The 19438-nt window shown below is 41.8% G+C and overlaps 1 protein-coding gene across 1 annotated transcript in view; it reads left to right on the top strand.

Moving 5' to 3' along the window:
- efr3a (EFR3 homolog A) overlaps nucleotides 1–19145 on the top strand; it is a 62978-nt gene extending 43833 nt beyond the window's left edge. Inside the window, exons 11-22 of the mRNA XM_080462053.1 lie at nucleotides 1475–1526; nucleotides 3693–3865; nucleotides 3942–4017; nucleotides 6035–6196; nucleotides 8539–8670; nucleotides 8846–8913; nucleotides 9710–9837; nucleotides 12863–12948; nucleotides 13077–13125; nucleotides 13505–13608; nucleotides 13693–13742; nucleotides 14012–19145. Coding sequence (XP_080318179.1) covers nucleotides 1475–1526; nucleotides 3693–3865; nucleotides 3942–4017; nucleotides 6035–6196; nucleotides 8539–8670; nucleotides 8846–8913; nucleotides 9710–9837; nucleotides 12863–12948; nucleotides 13077–13125; nucleotides 13505–13608; nucleotides 13693–13742; nucleotides 14012–14117 — 1186 coding nt within the window. The 3' untranslated portion in view covers nucleotides 14118–19145. The remainder of the gene's footprint in view (nucleotides 1–1474; nucleotides 1527–3692; nucleotides 3866–3941; nucleotides 4018–6034; nucleotides 6197–8538; nucleotides 8671–8845; nucleotides 8914–9709; nucleotides 9838–12862; nucleotides 12949–13076; nucleotides 13126–13504; nucleotides 13609–13692; nucleotides 13743–14011) is intronic.
- The last annotated feature ends 293 nt before the right edge of the window (nucleotides 19146–19438 follow it).

Here is a 19438-nt window from a genome sequence, read left to right as displayed (position 1 = left end):
GACTGCAGTTTGTTCCTGAGTGGAGGACTGATCGTACTGTTCTTTAACCGCACTTAAAGCTGTCAGCATTAAAAAAGAAATTTGTTTCTAGGAACCTTCCTGTTCTTCCTCAAACTGACTCACACTTCAGAAACTTATAAAAGGATTTGATGCAAGCAGTGGCGGGTCGTGCATTTCAGACCTAGGCCTTCACTAGTGCTGGTCTGAGTCAATCCACCCCTCAATAAAAAATTTTATGGCTGCAAAAACCAAGTTATCATGCAGCATAAAAAGCCATTGCATCACAGATAGATACTCGTGTCGCCAGAATAAATACTTTGACAGATGAAAAAAATCGGAGTTCACGTCTCTCCTTCTGCTACAGCTGCATAAAAATGCGACTGCTATTCCCAAAACTTCTAAAGGATCGAGGAGGGTGACAAACGTCAGCTTTTCATGGTCTTGAAATAATATAATGACAAATAACATAATCCTGAATCCTGCCAAGGAAGATGTAGTAACCCGTGAACTCAAGTAAATTGCACTGGACCTCCATGCCCTTGGAGTGCTGCGGTGCGTTCAAAGACCTCTTGGAAAAGTCCCTCTTGAAAATTGTTTTAACAATACATCTGCAACCAAATCTCTTAATCTTTTCCTTCAGCCATTGTAGGTTGACAAAACCGCGATTAAATCAACACAACTATATTTTTGTTCATGCAGCTCGCTACAAATGCTGTCAGCTCACATGGGAGAATGAACTCTCTGACGATCCAATCAGAGGGCTTGAATATGCTGACGTCACCCCAGACCTGCTAGAAGGCCCTGAGTCGTCAATATCAAAATCTGATTGGTTGAAGCAGCAGCATCACTGACACTTATTTTACACTGCAGCCGCCTGCAGAATTGAATGTGAGGCAGATTTCTTTACCCTGGCAACAGGTGATGGCTAAAATGTGATTGGTTAAAAGCTTTAATATGGAAGTACGCGTCTGGAAGCAGCGCAGTCAGGGAAGAAGCTATGAGAGGAAGCAGACAGACCAATTGATATTATTTAAGAAGTATTCATGGACAAAATATAATCAACATCAGTCTGTGATTCTGATATTTTCCTTATTGCAGGCCGTGATGGCCCGTCACTAGATGCAAGTCTTGTTCCTAGACTTCAGTTTATACGTGAAAGACAATGAGTTACTTCGAAGAAACATTTTTTTTTTTTTTTTGTCTTGAATTCAACATCATGCCCATATCTGAGGAAGAGTAGTTTGGTTTCATTATAGTATTGGAAAGGTTTTTCCATCAATGCAAGTTAAAAGAATTACACAATTTGTAGTTAACCTTAAATTAGAAGACACGTCTCAGATAATGTGTGTAGAAATTTGAGGATTTATTTTCTCAACTTTGAACTTTACACAGTTATATTTAAAAAAAAAAAAAAAAAAAAACCTGTCACACGTTTTTTTGATGTCCAAATAAACCTTGATTTTGTGTGACTCAGGCATCAAGGTACCAAGCGGATCCAGACCATGCTGCTCAGCTCCCTCATCATGGTGAGTTTTCTCTGTTTTCGACCGTAGTTTTTATGTGTCCTTGTTCGCCTTTCAGCCACATCGATATGCCGGAGGTGACATGTCAGGAATCCCTCCTGGGGCTTTCTAAAAACCTGACACAAAGGTCTTCTCCGGTGGGAGGACGGACTGATTGCAGGAGGTCAAAGGTCACTGCGACTTGTGGTTTTTCCCATTCTCTCCTGTAATAACTCGGGAAATTCTTCAGGGGAATTTTATAGAGTTCGGTTCACACGGTCTCTAGATCCCAGTGGTGAAAGGTCACGGTCATCGCCTGGATTTTCAGTTTTTACCCGTTAGTTTGAAAGTAGAAAGCAGTTGCGTTTTTATTCATGGCGACAAAGTGACATTTGAGACATGAGATTGCCTTACTGGACTTGAAACCACTGGAAATTCCCTTTTAAAAGTTTTTATGTGGGAAGATAAAAATAATTTTCAAAATACTAAGATTGATGTTGAAGTTGTCATCTCCAGCGTGGATCAGTGCTTTTCCATCAGCTGCTTCGATAATTTCCCTGTAAGTCTGAATCATCTCTGAAAGGCATAACAAGACAGTTTGATTCTATTTTTTTAAATGTTTGTGTTGAAATGTACCACATAAACATATAAAGTTATTTTCTAATAATACTTCAGGAAAGTAAAATGACTTAAGAAACCAGAGCTGCATTTCATCTGAATTACATCACCATTGATATCACCTCCCTCTACGTCAACCGATGCCAGATAAATTGTAGTTTTGCAATTTGTATTCGAGCATCGTCAGATTTCCAATTGAATCTCAACCCAACTTGAAGAATTGTTGTTGCACCCTAAACCTCACAAACTGGGACAATTGCACTGCCAACCTATACAGCATCTTAAAATATTCAAAAATAAAATGAAATCGCCTTTTGGAAGCAGATAATACATTTTCACAAATACAGCCGTGAAATAACTACAAATGGTTCCAAAGTGTGTTATTGTCATCCAGCTTTATACAATATATGTCACTTTCAGCTCGCCCTTTTCAAAAAGTGTATTTTTGTGTCTTGGTGACATTTCTCCTGTTATGCAACGTCGTAATCATCTATTTATTACCGGCCACTTTCAGCGGTTTTCATGATGAACACTCGACATCGACACGAAAGCATTTCCTTCTCGTATATTATTTCCTCCACTGAGCGACCCCTCGTCTCTCAGATAAGAAGGCCCAGGTGGCATCGGCGCACCGCGAGTGGCGCATGCACGCTCAGTCCCTTCCTGCAGCCTCGTGCGCTGCGGCGGTCCGTGCACGCTCTCCTCACAGCGCTCTCTTGACGGCGTCCAGCTGTCCTCGTCTCACCCTCGACTCGCCACCACCTGCTTCTCAGTGCAGCTGGAGGAAGGGTGAAAGGTCAGAATATTTATAACGCCGTGCAGCCGCAGATGCGGCCAAGCAGTGGAAGGGTGGGGGTGGGGGGCTGGGGGGGTGGGGGGTAATGAGGAAAGTGTGTGTTCTGGCAGCGCCGGTGTACGATCTCTGGTATCTGGTGACTCCTGGGGTGAAACCCGGTTGTAAGAAGGCTGCGTGTCATCCTGAAGGTTATTGCCAATGTGGTTGCAACAGCAGGTTCAAATTTAGGGTCTGATACAAGATTACAGCACATAATTTCAACTCGGTTAACACGTTATCATCTATGCCACCATGAAATGAAGACACCCCGAAGTCTCCGTGTCTGCTTTGAAACCAGACAAATGCACTTTAATCCAGAATTCTCATCTTCATGTCGACTGCGTGGCCTCGGGTAACAAACACACACACACACACACACACACACACACACGCACACACACACACACACACACAAGTGCAAGTTAAAGCAGAGTAATTGCGCGTGATGACCCGTAAAGCCAATGTGATAACAATCAGGTTGGGTAGAAGCTCTCGCCCTGTTCACACAGATCATAAATCATCACGTCAGAGTGACACACAGCAGAAAAGGTCAGCATTTGGACAGTTTAAGTTGTTTGCAAACGCAACCTTTAAGCTCCGTTGAACTGCTGTTTTCTCATCAACACTCCTCGCCCGCAGATTAATTTTGTCACGCTGTGATAAGTCGGCCCTCACCTCTCCCCCACCTCTCCCTCACCTCTCTCTGACCTCTCCCTCGCCTCTCTCCTCTACCTCAGGTGACCTCCGGCTTCAAGTCCAAGTCCATGGCAGCCGCGTTGCCTCCCCCCTTCCTGGACCCGCTCTTCTCCATCTCTCTGATGGAGGACAGTGAGCTGAGGCAGCTGGTGCTGGAGATCCTGCACAACATCATCGATCGCCACGACAACCGTGCCAAGCTCCGCGGCATAAGGTGCATAACTTACCGATAGGATCCACTTTGATTTTTGCCGAAAGAAAATCTAACTTTCTTTTTTTTTTTCTTGCAGAATCATTCCCAATGTCGCAGCGTTGAAAATTAAGCGAGAGAAGATTTCCAAACAAGACATTGCATTCATGAAGAAGGTAGAGAATCTGAAGCCGTTGTGTCCTGAACTCATTTTCAACATTCAAACTACAAACAGCCACAACTTTATCGCCTCTTTGGTCTTGTATTTGAACTTATTCATTTACAGCCTCTGAAGCCATTCAGTTCAAAGCGATAATGTGTTCACTTAACTTAAGGTAGTTCCAAATATCAAAACACAAATGTTTGTGTTTACTGCCACAATTGAAATTGATTCAGTGGCGACGTCTGTTTATTTAATCAGGATGTGACGTTGATGCAAGAAGTACAGACAAATCAACACGTCCGCACGGCATTCCCCAGTGAATCTTAATGTAATCTGTGAATTGCTCCAGCAGATCATATACAAGGCTGCAGCTGAGAGCCAGATGTGCTCGTGCGCCTTCAAAATCATGTCCAGCATTCAGACGAGCTGCAGTCAGAGGTCGTTGACGGGATCTAAGTGTAATTCATTAGTGGTGAATAGAAGTCATTGGCCTCCTCTTGCCATTAACCGCAATGTCAGACATAACAAATGCAGTAGCCAGGCCTTGGCACTGTGCTTTTTTCTATTTGTTTCACAAAGACCATCGCCTGGCAGCACAGCCCTCAGACGCACTGGGTTATTTTTAGGCCGATTCAGAATTAATAGGATTAATCTTTTCACTGGCATTTGCATTTCCGAGCACAATAGGTTTTTCTCATTCACATCACGGAGAATAGAGCCGCTGCGGAGCAGAATATTTTCCAAATGGGGGCGATTAATTAAGCATCCAATCCACCGAGTATTTTGTCGAGTAAGCTGTTCAACTTTTTGGTTCGTGAAATGTCAGAAAAATGGAACGAGCAGAAGACACTTCTTCTTGTCTTGTTCCAGTTTCATTTGTTCTGGGAATATTTGCATATGAAGCATCGGTAATCACACACGCGTGCCCGTTTGATGATTTGCTATATTTTTTTAAGAATGTATTACAACTGTAGCCTTTGCCTCCATTCATTTTATTCGCCAAGAGAAATCTCACAAATAAACACATCTTTAGACTTGTGCAGCCTGAGTACTATCACCCCAAGCAAACCGTGAACAAAATACATCCTGACAACATTTTTTCTTCTCAGTGATAAATTAAAAAATACTGCTATGAAGTTAAAAAGATATTAGAATCGTTTGCCACAAGTTTAAACACAAAAGTCTTATGTAGATTCGCTGTGCTTTATTCTGGTGAGAGGTTCAGGGTACCCTAAAAGTCCTGAGTAGGATATCCACAGGCATGTAATGGAAAGAAGAATATATTCTGAACTGAAGACCTCATTAGAGGCATTTGTCACGTCTTTATAGTTTATTTCAAAATTGCTTTGTGTACAAAACAATTATTTACTATTAATAACGACCAAAGTCACTTCCCACTCTTCTGATTTAATTTCTGAAGATTAAAATCGATAGTTTTAGCCGCCAGCCGGACCACGTCTGGTGCGAGCGGTGACCTGACGACCAAGGCCTCCACCCAGCGAAGGATTTTTTTTTTTTTCTGGGCCGCCGGAAGTTCGCTCCGTCCTGAACCCGCTCCGCCTGAAGCAGCGGGGTGTAAAGTCAGAGCTGCTTGTTACGGGGGACAACCCAGGAACCCCGAGTCTTACCTCCATATGTTGGCAGTGTCCCCGCCGGCTGCGTCCCGTCTGGCCGAGCTCCTGCTCGCTGGCAACGCTGCTGCTTTCCAAGCACCTCGGGGAGGGAGCATATGTTTGTTAGCACCTCGTGTAGATACTTTGATTACTTGCATTCTTTCATTTGTCCACAGTTCCTTCTTAAAAACCTGCGCTTGTGTTTGCTTCATTTGTTAATCCTTTTTTTTTTTTTTTCCACTCTTGACTTCTGCCAATTATCAATAATGAGAGTAATCTTCATATGAGAGCATTAATTAATTCCACATCCATTACATATGCAGCTTTGTTGATGTCTCGCCTGCAATAACAGCACTGCCGCTTTGGGAGTCAATGTCTGTAAAGCACATCCACACTTCTCTTCTCGTGTCCCCTCAGCATGGCCAGCAGCTCTACCGCCACATCTACCTGGGCTGCAAAGAGGAAGACAACGTCCACAAAAACTTTGAGCTTCTCTTCACCACCCTCGCCATTCTGACCATCGAGTTGGCGAATGAAGAAGTGGTCATCGACCTAATTCGGCTTGCAATCGCTCTGCAGGTAAGACGGCACAATGTATAGAGCTTAACCCAGTTTCCTGTAGATTAGAGGAGAGAAATTATGCCAAGAGGCCACATAAAGCCTTTTTGTTTTCTAAATTGGGGCAGAGTAGTAAAAAGTTTTACTTTATTTTTTTGTCTGTTTTTTATCTGAACTGCAATTTTGGCAATTATACTATGATTTGAGGCATTGTATTGAAAGTTATAGTCAAATTTGAGAATGTGTCTTCATATGAGGAAACGTACTCACTAAGTAAATGTGAAAGTAAAGCCAAGTAGTCCAATATTCTCAGAAGAGGGACGACTCTGTCTTCACTTTTCTAATAGTAATTATAAGAATAATAAAAAAGAACATTTTAGTTGCACAGTTCAAAGATAATTATTCAACCAAATGTGCGTTTGGTTGAATGTTAGGAAGGTGGTGGGAGCTGTAGTGTTGACAGTATTAAAGGACCATGGACTTTCAACCAAATATTTGCTGTACTTCTTGTGGAATGTCCAGTGGTTGATGAGCAGGCTACATTACCGCCGTCAGCGGCATGGTGCTTAATGTTTTTAGACTTTTGATTAATTAAAAAAAAAAATAGCCCCCTGCATGGAACACAAAAGGTGTGAAGTCAATCTGTTGCACGCACTGACACTCAGCCCGGCCGCTCGTTTGCACATCACAGGTTTGATCTTTTGAAATGTCACAGCGGTATACATCAAATAGAAGCGTACACGCGCGCGAGATCAGGGGTACCATGTCTACCATCACGTGAGCGTCTTTGTTCTTATGCTGCACATCTTCAACTGACTGGAGGACAACAAATAGGATCAACCAAGCAAATAATTCATTTTTCCTTCTTCTTGAACCTTTTCGAGGCAGAGAGGGACGCAGCATAATGCAACTTCAGTTCTCGGCGAAAGTAGTAAATCATCTAAGAAGAGTTTTGTGTTTTTAAAAAAGAAAAAACGAAATAAATGATTAAGGACTCCCCAAAAGAAGTATGAATTCTCTTATTGCCTCCATGGATGTTTTAATTTGTTTAAATCTTCGAAATAAACAAGCTTCAGTTTTCGATAAATCTCTTCAGTGTGGGAGGGGAATAAGTCCTTTTAACGGAGTTATTCAGATCTCCTGTTTCGGGTTAGAAGAGCACAGAAACAGAATGGAAATAAAGTGATAGGCCTGACCCACAATATGAGAAACCTAAACCTCCAGAGCTGGAATAAGCTCCAGGAAGGCGCATTATTATGCACATAATACATTTAGCGGCACGGTATTGCAATAGAGGTTATATAAACTCATTTCTTTCTGATATAGTTGTATTGAAGTCCATGTGTTCCTTTGCAGCTCACTGTTTCTATTAAAAACTCATCGGCAAACTGTCCAGAAATGCAAAAGCTACCGTAAAAAACTGCTGTTTAGTTACTGGATGCAACTTTTCCATTATCTTCAGTGAAAACGGCATGTAGGGATGGGCTTTAATTAGATCGAGTGAAAAATGTCAGTAATTGTCCATTTAACTGTAGTTGCTCCACAATAAAAGTCTCAAGGTGAATGGTTTTTAATTTGCATCAATCAAATCAATTAAACTCTGCAAATATTGGAATTAAATAGCTTATTTACTCCTTGCGTAAAGAGAACATGGCTGTTTAAAAGCAAACTTGATTCTAAGTGATTGAATAAGCTTTTAATCTCTCGATCACCATATTCCAGACTAAAATTAATGCAGCATTTTGCTTGATTTTTTTTTTTTGATTTTTTTTACCTTTCTCAATTCAAAATTAAATAAAAAATCATTTGAATAAGTCAAAATAATAATTACATGGAGTGATTTTTAAAAAGTGACTTAAAAATACCAAAAAAAAAACCTAGATGAGATGACCACAGAAGTCCACCACAGACCCACAGCGAATCACATGCCCGCAGTGTCACCGTGCGGTCGTTACCTTGACGACGACCTTTTTGTGGCGACAGTGTGAAAACAGCAGACGCTCCTCCCTGCAACCTTTAAGAGTTCGGAGAAAAGCTTCGCCGGGCATTGATTAAAAGATAAGCGCACCTTCAAATTGCGCGAGGAGCCTTTCTTTTCTGAGCAGTTTGAAAAGTGGGAGAATCCACCGCGGGTCATCGTGGCCTCACAGTGTGCGATCAAACACCACCAAGTAGCTGCAGCGCTAATTAGATGCTTCAAAGACCCCTGAACTCTCTCCAGGACCACCGAGCAGGCTGTCAACCTTCAGAAATCCACAAACTCAGCAGGCGGTCAAGTAATTTGTGTGTGGTTTTTTTTTTTGATTTTGGCTTCTGCTGGTGGATGTTACGACTAATACACATCTTCCGACTGCCCTGTGAAGGACATGGCTCTGGCTAATGAGGAGAACATGCCCATGTTCATTCGCTGCGGCATCAACGCGCTGGTGGCGGCGTACCTCAACTTCCTGAGCCAGATGATCGCCAACCCGCCATTCTGTCAGCACGTCAGCAAGGTGCAGCCTCACATCCACTGAACATCAGCAAACATCCCAGCTGAAGTTTTCATCTTTTCTTTTATCTTTGGAGCTGTTTGACAGCTCATGTTTGTCATCCTTCTTCACTTCTCTTAAAAAAAAACAAAAAAACAAATTAGGCCATTAGTAAATAACTTTCGGGTTTCATCTCCAGGTTATTGACTTGAGGACCCTGGATGCGCCGTATCTTCTGCCTGAGCACATTTTCAGAGACAAGTGTCCGTGAGTATCTGCTTTTACGTTTGCAGAGGCAGAAGTCTGATTTTTAAGAGGATATTGGAATGCAGGCCATTGAAAATCACAAAGGAAATGACTGTCAGGGTTCACAAAACAAAACTCTCCTTGGTCAGAGTATTGATTTATTGCTAATTTCATAAGTACTTTCATAATGGAAATGGAGATTTTATTATTTTTCTTTTCCCAGAACAGAGTGGATTTTTTTTTTATCCACCCCAGTAATGAAAATCTGCAGCTACCATATTGTGCACAATCACAAAGGCATATTTTGACCTTTGGTTATTAGTGCTTCTGTATCGTTGTTGGTGCTGATGCATTTTTATTTTAGAAATGAGCTGTAAAAAATGTAATGTTAGGCTTTTCACATTTATGGTATATATTTGTGCCCCTTGTGGCATGTGGAGGGCTCTAAATGTAGTTTCCTGTCATTGCACCACCATGATTCTGGTCGTCTTTTCTGAGATATGATGTCATAATCTGATGCCAGGTCCTCTTCCCTTCAACATAAAACTAATTTAAACGTTCACAGCTTTTTGTGAAACTCCACTATCATCAGGCACCTGATGAGAAAACCTGATCATGAGTCTATTTCTGATTTTAAATTCCCCCCCCCTCTGCACTCAGAGTCACAAATGCTCGATGTGGACCTGTATGCTTCCCAGCTGCTGCTTTTCCAAGACATTTGGACCCTTTAGACATTAAAATCACGTTTCCTCAACGTGCCAGATGCAGCTCGTCTCTGTGGAGGTGGGTGACGGTGTTCATCAATGTCTTCTTCCAGACTCCCTGAATCTTTGGACAAGGATGACAAGCAGCTGTTTTTCCAGACGGCTGACATGGCAGAGTGTCTGGCGGGACCAGGATACAACTCGGAAAGACTCTCCATTCCCTACATCCCCCAGGTTACAGGTATGAACCACAGAAGTGTTTCACAATGTAAAAGAGGGGAGATGTAAGACTTATTAGTCCTCCCATCTCTTTTATTATAGAAGTTTTTGTCTGGAGTTTTCAGTTTCAGAAGTTTCAGTTTCATAAAACGGTAAAATATCAGTCATAGTTTTTGAAAAAAAAAAAAAAGTCAAATTAATCCCCAAACATCAGAGTAAATTCATTTAGTAAATTCCCAAACTTATGAGTTTTTCTCTCTATTTTTTTTTTTTTTTTTTGTCACATAATGTGATTTTATATGCAAGATTTATAACCAGGATTAAACAGGGCTATACGTCAAAGTGATATAAGAAAGGCATTTACATATAAATGTGACGGGAAATAAGTTATTTGCATAAAATAATTAATGTTAATTAATACATTTTGTATTCTTTATGCTTATCATACAGTATAGCAGGATTAACAGCTTAAAAAGTTAAAGTTAAAAAAAATAAAATAATGAAAAAAAGAAACTTTATTACAGTTATTTATATAACCTATCAGTGACGAGAGGCCTGGTGGTGTTCGCCTTTGCTCTAATGGACAGCGTGCTTCTGTTTTCTTCTCCCTGCCATGCGTTCACATGACACCAGTGCTTTACACTGTAGGGAAAATCCTCCACAGGTGCAGGCAGACATCCAGAGGTAACCGCAGACTGTTGAGTGACGTGACCGTAGTTTCCCACCTTCCTGGATAGACCTCAGCAGTCCGAAAAAAAAAATAAAAAATAGAACTGTTCACATCCCGAGATAATGTAGTCAGTAGTTTCCCATGAAGCTGGTTAGTTTAGTGGAAATGTTTTCTTTCCAGCCTTCCAGCCGTTGAACCCTCTGACCCGCTCCCCATTTGTTTCGATAAACCTGTAATCCTGTAAGAGTATAACATGGACAAGATGTTGGAATTGGCTGAATTTTAGGATATTTTACAAGTTCATAAAAAAAGACCCAACGTGTAACAATGACCCAAATTGTTATAAAATATAAATGTAATATATACACCTTTACATCATGAGAAGCTGTATTTTGATGTATTTTAGCTTTTTTAGAACCTGCAGACATCAAACTGTATAAAATTACTGAACGTGATGATGATTTTAGAAACTGTTTTGCCTGCATTTCACTTGGACTTGTTATGGTGAGTACATGTTCTCCATGTAGATGATCTATGGAGACTGAATATTATAGTTTTGCTTCCTTTTAGTCCATAATGCTGTAGAAAGTTTTGTTTTGTTTTTTTTATAATTCAAAGCTTCAATTTCTTTTTCTTTTAGAAACAAATAAAGGGGGGATCCAACACATTAGTTCTTTAAGTGGAGTTGACTGCTAGTTCATTTTATACAGTTATTACATGGCTGGGTGCGTCCAACTCCATTTTTGCTATTTGAACATTACATCATGTCTGAAGTGCAAAGTCCTGTGCGGGAATTACTTTCTATTCTTTTTCACTTCAAGAACTTCATTGTATATAAGGGCAGATAAAGCTCTGCACGAGATGATGAATTCATACAGGTTTATTGCTGAATTAAACCACACAATAAGTCTTTTTTTTTTTTTTTTTGACCATCTCTTTGACTAACACTTCTATATTTTACAAAATAGTATTTATTTATAGCCCGCAGGAGGCTCCAATGTGGCCCACCAAAACAACAAGCAAATTGCCTAATTTACAAAGAAAACATATATTTTTTTTAACATATTACTTAAGAGTAGTGGACAAAACACTGAGACCTGAGATGGGATATCTGTGATGTTTATGGAAAATATAACGAGTTTGTGAAAAGATGCATAATGCAACCCTTTTTTTTTGACAATTCACTGTATTTTGAGATTGTAGTAATTTTCAGTCGTAATTCTTTGGTTTCTTTGAAAATAGAGACATTTCCATCACGTACGATCTGCGCCATAGCAACAAAAACACCTTTAGAATTTGAATGTAACCGTTATTATGGCACTATTTTACCTGTCTGGCTCAGTCAAGAGGAAGTTGGGCCGTTTGTGGCCTCTGAGCTGAAAATGTGTTTGAATGCGTTCCGCATCCTGGTCTTTAAACGCCATGTAACGAGAGCTCAATTCTCAGTCTGGCCGCTGCATTTCAGACAAGCCGAAGTTTTTGAACTCCTTTCAGATTTCTGACTCTGCAGCGATCGAGTTAAGTAGAATGAAACGAATCTGACTATGAACCAGATACCTGCGTCTCTCACCTCGTCTGTCCGCTGATGAGTCAAACAAGCTTAAAGTGCTCGGCAGAGGTCACTGTGACTTAGGCGAACAGCCAGTTCCGTGCGCCGCTCGGTTCGATTTCACCCCTCGTCTGGTCGGCCATGTTGATCCTCGTCAGGTGACCTTGACCCCGACGCCGCCGTGTGGCTGGCTGCTTCCGTTTGGCTTCTGTCTTGAGCGGTGGTTAAACCCACAAGGTGTTGAGGGAAGCACGTGGACTAGATAGGGAAGTTTGGAAATGTCACTGACAAAGAACAACATAACAATGTCTCACACACATCTACATACAAGATATAGCGATGGAAAGTCAGCAAGACACACTGTTCTGGACGTTACCTGCTGGTCAGTCTCATGAAGGCTGCATGTGTCCACACAGGAGCTTCTTAGACTGATAATCTGGATCTGCACCCTGATCCACACCATGTGTAATCCAGGCCCTGATCCACACCATGTGTAATCCAGGCCCTGATCCACACCGTGTGTAATCCAGGCCCTGATCCACACCGTGTGTAATCCAGGCCCTGATGTTTACTGCATCAGGAGAGGACCATCACATTCTGCTTTATCATCTCATGAGACTTTTTCCTCTCGTTCGAAAAAGATACATGACGAAGACATTTTAATTTATGTGCTTGAAAAAAAAACCAGGAGCTAAAATGTCTAATGTTTATTTTGCTGTAGTCAAACTTTCCCCTGCAGTCGCCATGTTTTGTGCTTTAATAGTGTAAAGTAAATTCTGAAATGAGGCGCTCTAAATCTCTGACTGGGACGCCTCTTTGCTCGTGCAGATGAAGACCGTCTGACCCGGAGGAAGAGCTTTGTGGACACGATCTCCCTTCAGGTGGACATCATGTCCAACAGCCTCCCGGATCAGGTCAGTTTGATCATCCATCAGGTTGAAACACTCAAACATTATACAGAGAAGAATCCTCCACGTGTGCACATCTGGTGCTTTATAGTCAGCGTTCACTGCAGCTTGACGCCACGTCACTCTCTCTGCAGTCCCAGTTGGCCGAGGAAATCACGTTTGAGACTCTAAAGAAGGCCATCGGTGAGTGACGTTTGTGTCTCTCCTGTCTTCGCTTTCATGTGTTCGTGAAGCTCCTCAGCCGTCTGGCCTGAGGTTTTGTGATAGGATCCCAGAATGTTGTGATTTTCCAGGTGTCAAAATGTAAATTTGTCCTGAGCTCTGCTGGGAATAGTTTGTGTGAGTGTCACACTTACCCAGCAGTGAGTGTCTATACCCTCAGTCAGGAGCTGCTAATACAATATTGTGTTTTCATCTCCAGGATCTTTTTTTATTTATTTATTTTTAATTCAAGATGTCACATAGACCTAATCTATCTCTGCGGACCAGACGAAGCTATATTAAAAATCTTCCTTACTTGAAATCCGCAGTCATTTAGGGTTTTTTTGTGTTATTTTTCCAGATACGACCGGTTTGGAGGAGCAGGAGAGAGAGAAGAGGCGTCAGGTGATGGAAAAGTTCCAGAAAGCCCCGTTTGAGGAGATCGCCGCTCACTGCGAGTCCAAGGTAGGTTTTCTATAACGAAACAATGAATTCCACTTCGAAAATAAATCTCTGCTCCTGTTCACTTTGAAAACCGTCTTCCTTCAGGCGACGATGTTGCACGACCGGCTCGCACAAATCTTCGAACTCACAATCCGGTAAGTTGTTATTTATTTTATTTTTCGTGATTTTTAATAAACTCTAGAAAAATGTAAGGACATTTGCGTTTGGTATATTATTTTCTATGTTGTCACAACACTTTCTCTATAAGGTTTAAGTTCGAGCGACTCGCCATGGTTGTACCATAAAACATGTTTAAAGACAGTTTATATGAGAGATAAGATCCCCATCCTATAAGTCTGAAATGTCCTCAGATATCCAGCGCAGGACATTTAAAGTCTCGCTCTCTGTCCCCCCTCCTCCTCAGGCCTCCCCCGAGCCCGTCCGGAGTGGTTTCTATCTCCGCAGGACACACCCAGCACCAGTCCGTCCCCGTCTACGAGATGAAGTTTCCAGACCTGTGTGTCTACTGAATACATCACACACAGACACACACGCACACGCACACGCACACGCACACACACACACACACGCACACACATCTGCAATAAATGCAAAAACTTCAAATGCTGAGGAAGAACGACACAGTCACAGCTCATATTCCCGTTTCGGTGTTTCCAGCCGTCAGAGGAGGCGGGGATGAAGTCCCAGAGGCGACATGCAGGCAAAGACCTCAGTCATCGGGGGGGGAAAAAAAACGACATCAGCTGCTGCATTTTGTCTCGTGAGCCTCGTCCCTGAAAGTATACCCAACTTTTCAAAAACATCACATGCGAACACGGCGGGATTTGACCTCGGCCACTCCTTCCTGACGACCGCCTGAAGCTTTGCACCTTGTACATGTCTATCTCGTCTAAACCTAGACTCTCTTAGGAAATAGGAAATACCAAAAGCAACTCTAGGAATAACCACGTGAAGCCAATTTCAGCTGTGATACTCCCGCCTCTTTACCACTTCCTGTTTTCTCGGTAGGCGTTAGTGCAGTGACAAATTAGTAGAAATGTGCAATATATAAGCTGTGGACTCTTACGCACTTCGATAACGTCGGTGTCGGTAGACGCCGGTTGAGCTTTAGGTCTGCTGCCGCACGGCTTTTTCAGTCCAGTCTTCAGCCGTCGCCGTTCAATCTTCGCTTCTGTAAAGGCGACGACACTTCAGAAAAGACGCCAACACCCGGCCAGGTCCAGGCAGGAAGCGGAAGAAAACGCGAGGAGGAGAGAAGCGTGGGGTGGATTTCACTCACTCGCTCCTGCGGCTCGCCGACTTTCAGCTTCCACGTGTGGAAAGGAGTGTGAATGCTGGCTTCATGTCATTCTGAGAGAGCGTGTGAACTTCTTTTTTTTTTTTTGAAAACATATTTTTGGGAGGGAACAAAAGTCTGCGATTGCCACCTGTGAACTGTGAATTTTCGATAGATTAGTGGAAATAAGTCATACGAGGTGGGAGAGAATGACCGAGAACATAAAGAGTTGAAGGAGGATGTTGACGAGATGCGGGTGCGTTAGTTTTCAAGAAGCTGTTCTGAACAAAATTCAAGCAGGTCTTCCTCTAAATATTTAGCAAACGCCAGCCCGAGCTTAAGCTTTACATGTTTACATCATGTCGATTTAAAAGGGACATTTCTTGCCTTCCGTTGTGTCCGAAAGGCACCGAGTCAGCACAAAACACTCGATGGTTGCTGCGCGGGGCAACGTTTACCATCTTCAGGGACATAAACTGCATGAAAGAGGAAGTTTTCACGTTGTGGAAAGATTTCTAAGGAAAGCGTTAATTCGAGGAAGAAATGACGTTGACAAGCTGCTACGTTTAGGTGTCGGGAATGAATTGTTTCTTTTCTTTTCGTAACATAACTTTGACTTTTAATCCTACATGATGAAGAACCGTCCGCCGACATCTCACAAGACGACCTGCATGAAAGGGCGGTGCGGTGTACAGTGTAGGGCGGCGCATCAGATTCTGATGGCAGCTCATCTTGTCTACCTACATAGATATACTAACCATATGTTCCTCCCATGAGAAAACCCAGCATGTGAACATCGCTGCTTTCTTTCTTATGCATTACATTTTTGTGTATAAAGCTTCGTAGTTTGAATACCAAAATTCATACGAAACGCGAAGCCGGCAGCTTTCTCAAACAGGTTTTGTTGCAAAAAAGACGGGACGCTGCCCCTGTTTCCTCATTTCAAACGGTCTTGATCTTTTAATGTTGTCAGAGCTGCGGTTTCCTCCTCGTTGCCGAAAGGGTTCATTCTTTATCGACATCTTCAGCCACTCTGATACAAAGCAGTGGCATTTTGGAGGATTTAGACATCTGTTGATTCTTCAACAGCGACCACAAGGTCACATTTAGTCTCCAAAAGTCTGAACAGGAGGTGTTTTTTTTTTTTTTTTGGGAGTGTGTGTGTGTATGTGTGTGTGTGTGTGTGTGACTGCGATGCTTCATATCAGACCCGGCTGCAGCTGTGATCCGTAATAACAGATGGTTATCAGTGTCTCTCTCTGATGTGCGCTCAGGATGGGAAAGGAAATCCTGCTGCTTCCGTGTGGTCCGAGCAGATGTTTAGAACTCGCTGCTCACTTTGGTTCATTCCAGGATGAAGGTCAGTATTTTCTTACAAGTGACTGGTTTGAATGTGAAGATTAAAAGTTGTTTTTTTTTTTTGGGGGGGGGGGGGGGGGGGGGGGGGTCCTTTTTGTGTGCTTTGGACACATCTGCGAAGAATTGGGATGTAAAGTGTCCGTGAGGGAAGGAAGGAATTCTGGAAGTAGGAGAAGATTGTGTGTGTGGATGTTTTGCGGATGGTTTTCTTGGACGTTGCTGGGCTTGAACTTCGTCCTTGAACTCGACGGAGAGGGAACTGGCGTTTTCTCATTGTACGCTTTGACAAGCAAGCAGCTTCTGGGGGTGGATGCAGCATCTTCCAAATTTGTTTGTGTTGTCTGTACACCTTAAAGGGAAACCGACACGGTTATCTTTGTTTTTTTGTTTTTTTTTAATTGCAGCAGCTCTTAACGCAGACCCTCTTGTCTACCATCTGAAATCAATCGTTTCGGCCCCGAGTCCACAAAAACGCAGCATCAAGACAATGTAATTAGACACCAGCCTCACTCTAACTTAATCAGTCGTCATAAACTGCCAGCTATCTATTTTGAGAGGTTAACCCCGAAACACCAGCATTCCGATGTGGGGCTCTGCAGAGAGAGAGAGTGTGTGACCGGAGCAGCAGCTTGAACCGGCTCTTGATGCTCGCTGACGGTCCGCTGCTCATTCAACAGGTTCATAATACGATTACGTGGCTGGATTAACTAGGTCGTCGTCCTTCGTCCTCAATGTGATATTTAACCTAGCAGTAGTTATTAGAAAGTTGACTCTTTTTGGTTTTTAAAGATGAAAAGAGCCTGAAATGGTGAAAAATTCTTTAAATGTTCTGAACCAATGTGCATATCGACATTGCGTCACGTCTTAGCTTTAAACTCTTGTGACTTAACATCATAGCTCTTAAGAACCAACTAACTGCATGATTTTTTTTTTTGTTTGTTTGTTTTTTTGCTGCCAATCATGCACTGGGCATATATGCTGAAAATATATCCATCTAAACAAGTCGTCTGGTCAGAGGTGACTTTTCCTCAAACCGAAGCTGACTGAACCAGCACAGTGAAAAGACGTCAGTTTAGTTTGGAGAAAAGTCCGAACAGAAACTGACTTGTTTGCTTTAGATGCGGCTGGAATACAGGATGAATGTGTCTTTACAGCAGCATATCATATATTTTTGTACATTTTACGCGTCACGAATCATTGAAATGTTGCCTGGTAGAGATTTCAAATACTGGGGGAGATTTGTGCTATATGAAGATGAATGCTGACTTTTTTTATATATTTTTTTTTTTTGTTGTTTTCTGTCTTCACAACAACACTGATTGATCGATTCAGGGTTTCAACGGGTTTGTGCAGTTTAAAATGTGTCTCCTCTGAATTTCTCCAATCGCAGAGTCCATTATAGCATTTCAAAACGGAGTATATAGGGAGAGGATTCCTGTTATTTTGGTGTAACGTTATTAGAAAGTGGGAAAAAATACTAAATATATTATGTTTGTATTTTTTATTTTCGCTCAGGCCTGACAAGGTTATTTGAAATAGTTTTGAGGCTCCAGATTCATTAAAAAAAAATAAAAATAATAATCCTCAAATGATCAGTCTGTTTGATTGCAGCACTTCAAAAAACTCTCTGATAACGTCTATGCATTGCTCCTTTCAGGAAGTCTGCCAAACAAGGTCGCTGCAGTATTATCTCCCGCACACAAGACGAGAGTCACAAAGTTCGTGAACGCAGGGTGAATCCCTCCGAGTCTGGTCCCGAGCCCACTCGCTGTAAAGTTCAAACGATCTCGTAAACTTAGAAGAATGAAGAAAAATCAGTGTTTCACCACACGGCAGAATCCAACGATCACAATTACAGCAAAAGTTTGACATTGTGTTTGCACTCTTGATCACTGTGTACCTGGTACTAGGAAAAACAACTGAACCCGCACAGGCTTAAGTTTGGTACAAATGGATCTTAAGAAGTATTTTTGATTTGTTAAATGTTTTTTTTTTTTTTTTTGTTGTTGGAAAAGTTGCATCTCGTCGGCGTTGAACAAAATGTCAAAACTGCAGTTTTAACAGCTTCACTACTGCCCTGCCTTATTTCACGATGCTGGACACAAAAAGCGCTTCGTAACCGTTTGTTCTGGTTTCTTTTTCCACCGTTTTCGAGATGGTACTGTTGTTGTTTACCAGCTGGGATCTGAAAAAATATCGGCAACAAATTATTGAGAAAAAAAACAAACAAAACCTGAGCTTATTTTTTTAATGTTTGTGATGCATCCGTTTGTATTCCTGTGCCAGTTTTAGAGGTAAAAGGTGTCGCGTTTGTCTGCGTTTAGCCTTCACAGTGACGAACCGCTACGGCTCGGCTTCGTTTCAGATGCATCGGTAACTTTAACCACTAGATGGCGCCGAGGCTCGGCTTCTGCTGCGGGTTCCAGGAGACGGTTTTGAGATTCGCGATCGCAGTTTGTGTTACGTTTCACGTAGAAAGGAAGTTATGAACAGCTTCCGTCTGTTGATTTAACAGTTTATAGATCTAGATTATGCACAGGAAATCTACTGATCTGAGTTTCGTGGTTCAACAAATGTAAAGAGGGTTTATCTGAGATTATCTAATCTTGCAAAAATACCAATTGCTTCATTTAAAAAGAAAAAAAAAATGCACAAAACTAATGAAAAAATAAAGTCTCAGGAAGTTTTTTAAGATGTTTGAATATTTCAGTGAAGAAGCCTGAAGATTGTCACTATAATCAATCACGTTAATCTCGTCACTGAATAATCTGCAGATAATCCCAGTTGAATTCGATAATGTCCTGGAACCGCAGCAGCAGTGAAGCCTCGGCTCATCATTACAGAGCCTCTATTTAATAGGAAGTCGTGTGTTAATGTTTAAGAGATTAAAATAAAGTATTTCTATCACATTCTGCTGTGCTCTCGTGTCTTTATCGTTTCTTTGCTGTTCTTCAAGTTTTTATTCCAGGAATTCACAGCAGCCGTCCTCCAGATTACAGATTTTTAAAGTAAAAAAAACCCCAGAAAATCACAGTAAACCTTTGATTCTTTTTTATTTTTATGTCACTTCTATAAATTACAACTTGATTTTTTTTTCGCGACAAAATGACCTCAATTCTCAAACGGCTGTTGGGAAAGCAGTTTGTGAGGCTTTCAGTTTCCATCTCCCTCCTCTTCTTCTTCACCTTCCTCCTC

The sequence above is a fragment of the Lipophrys pholis genome (assembly GCF_963383615.2).
Source record: "Lipophrys pholis genome assembly, chromosome: 1".
Taxonomy (NCBI): Eukaryota; Metazoa; Chordata; class Actinopteri; order Blenniiformes; family Blenniidae; genus Lipophrys; species Lipophrys pholis.
This window is presented reverse-complemented; position numbering and strand designations above follow the sequence as displayed.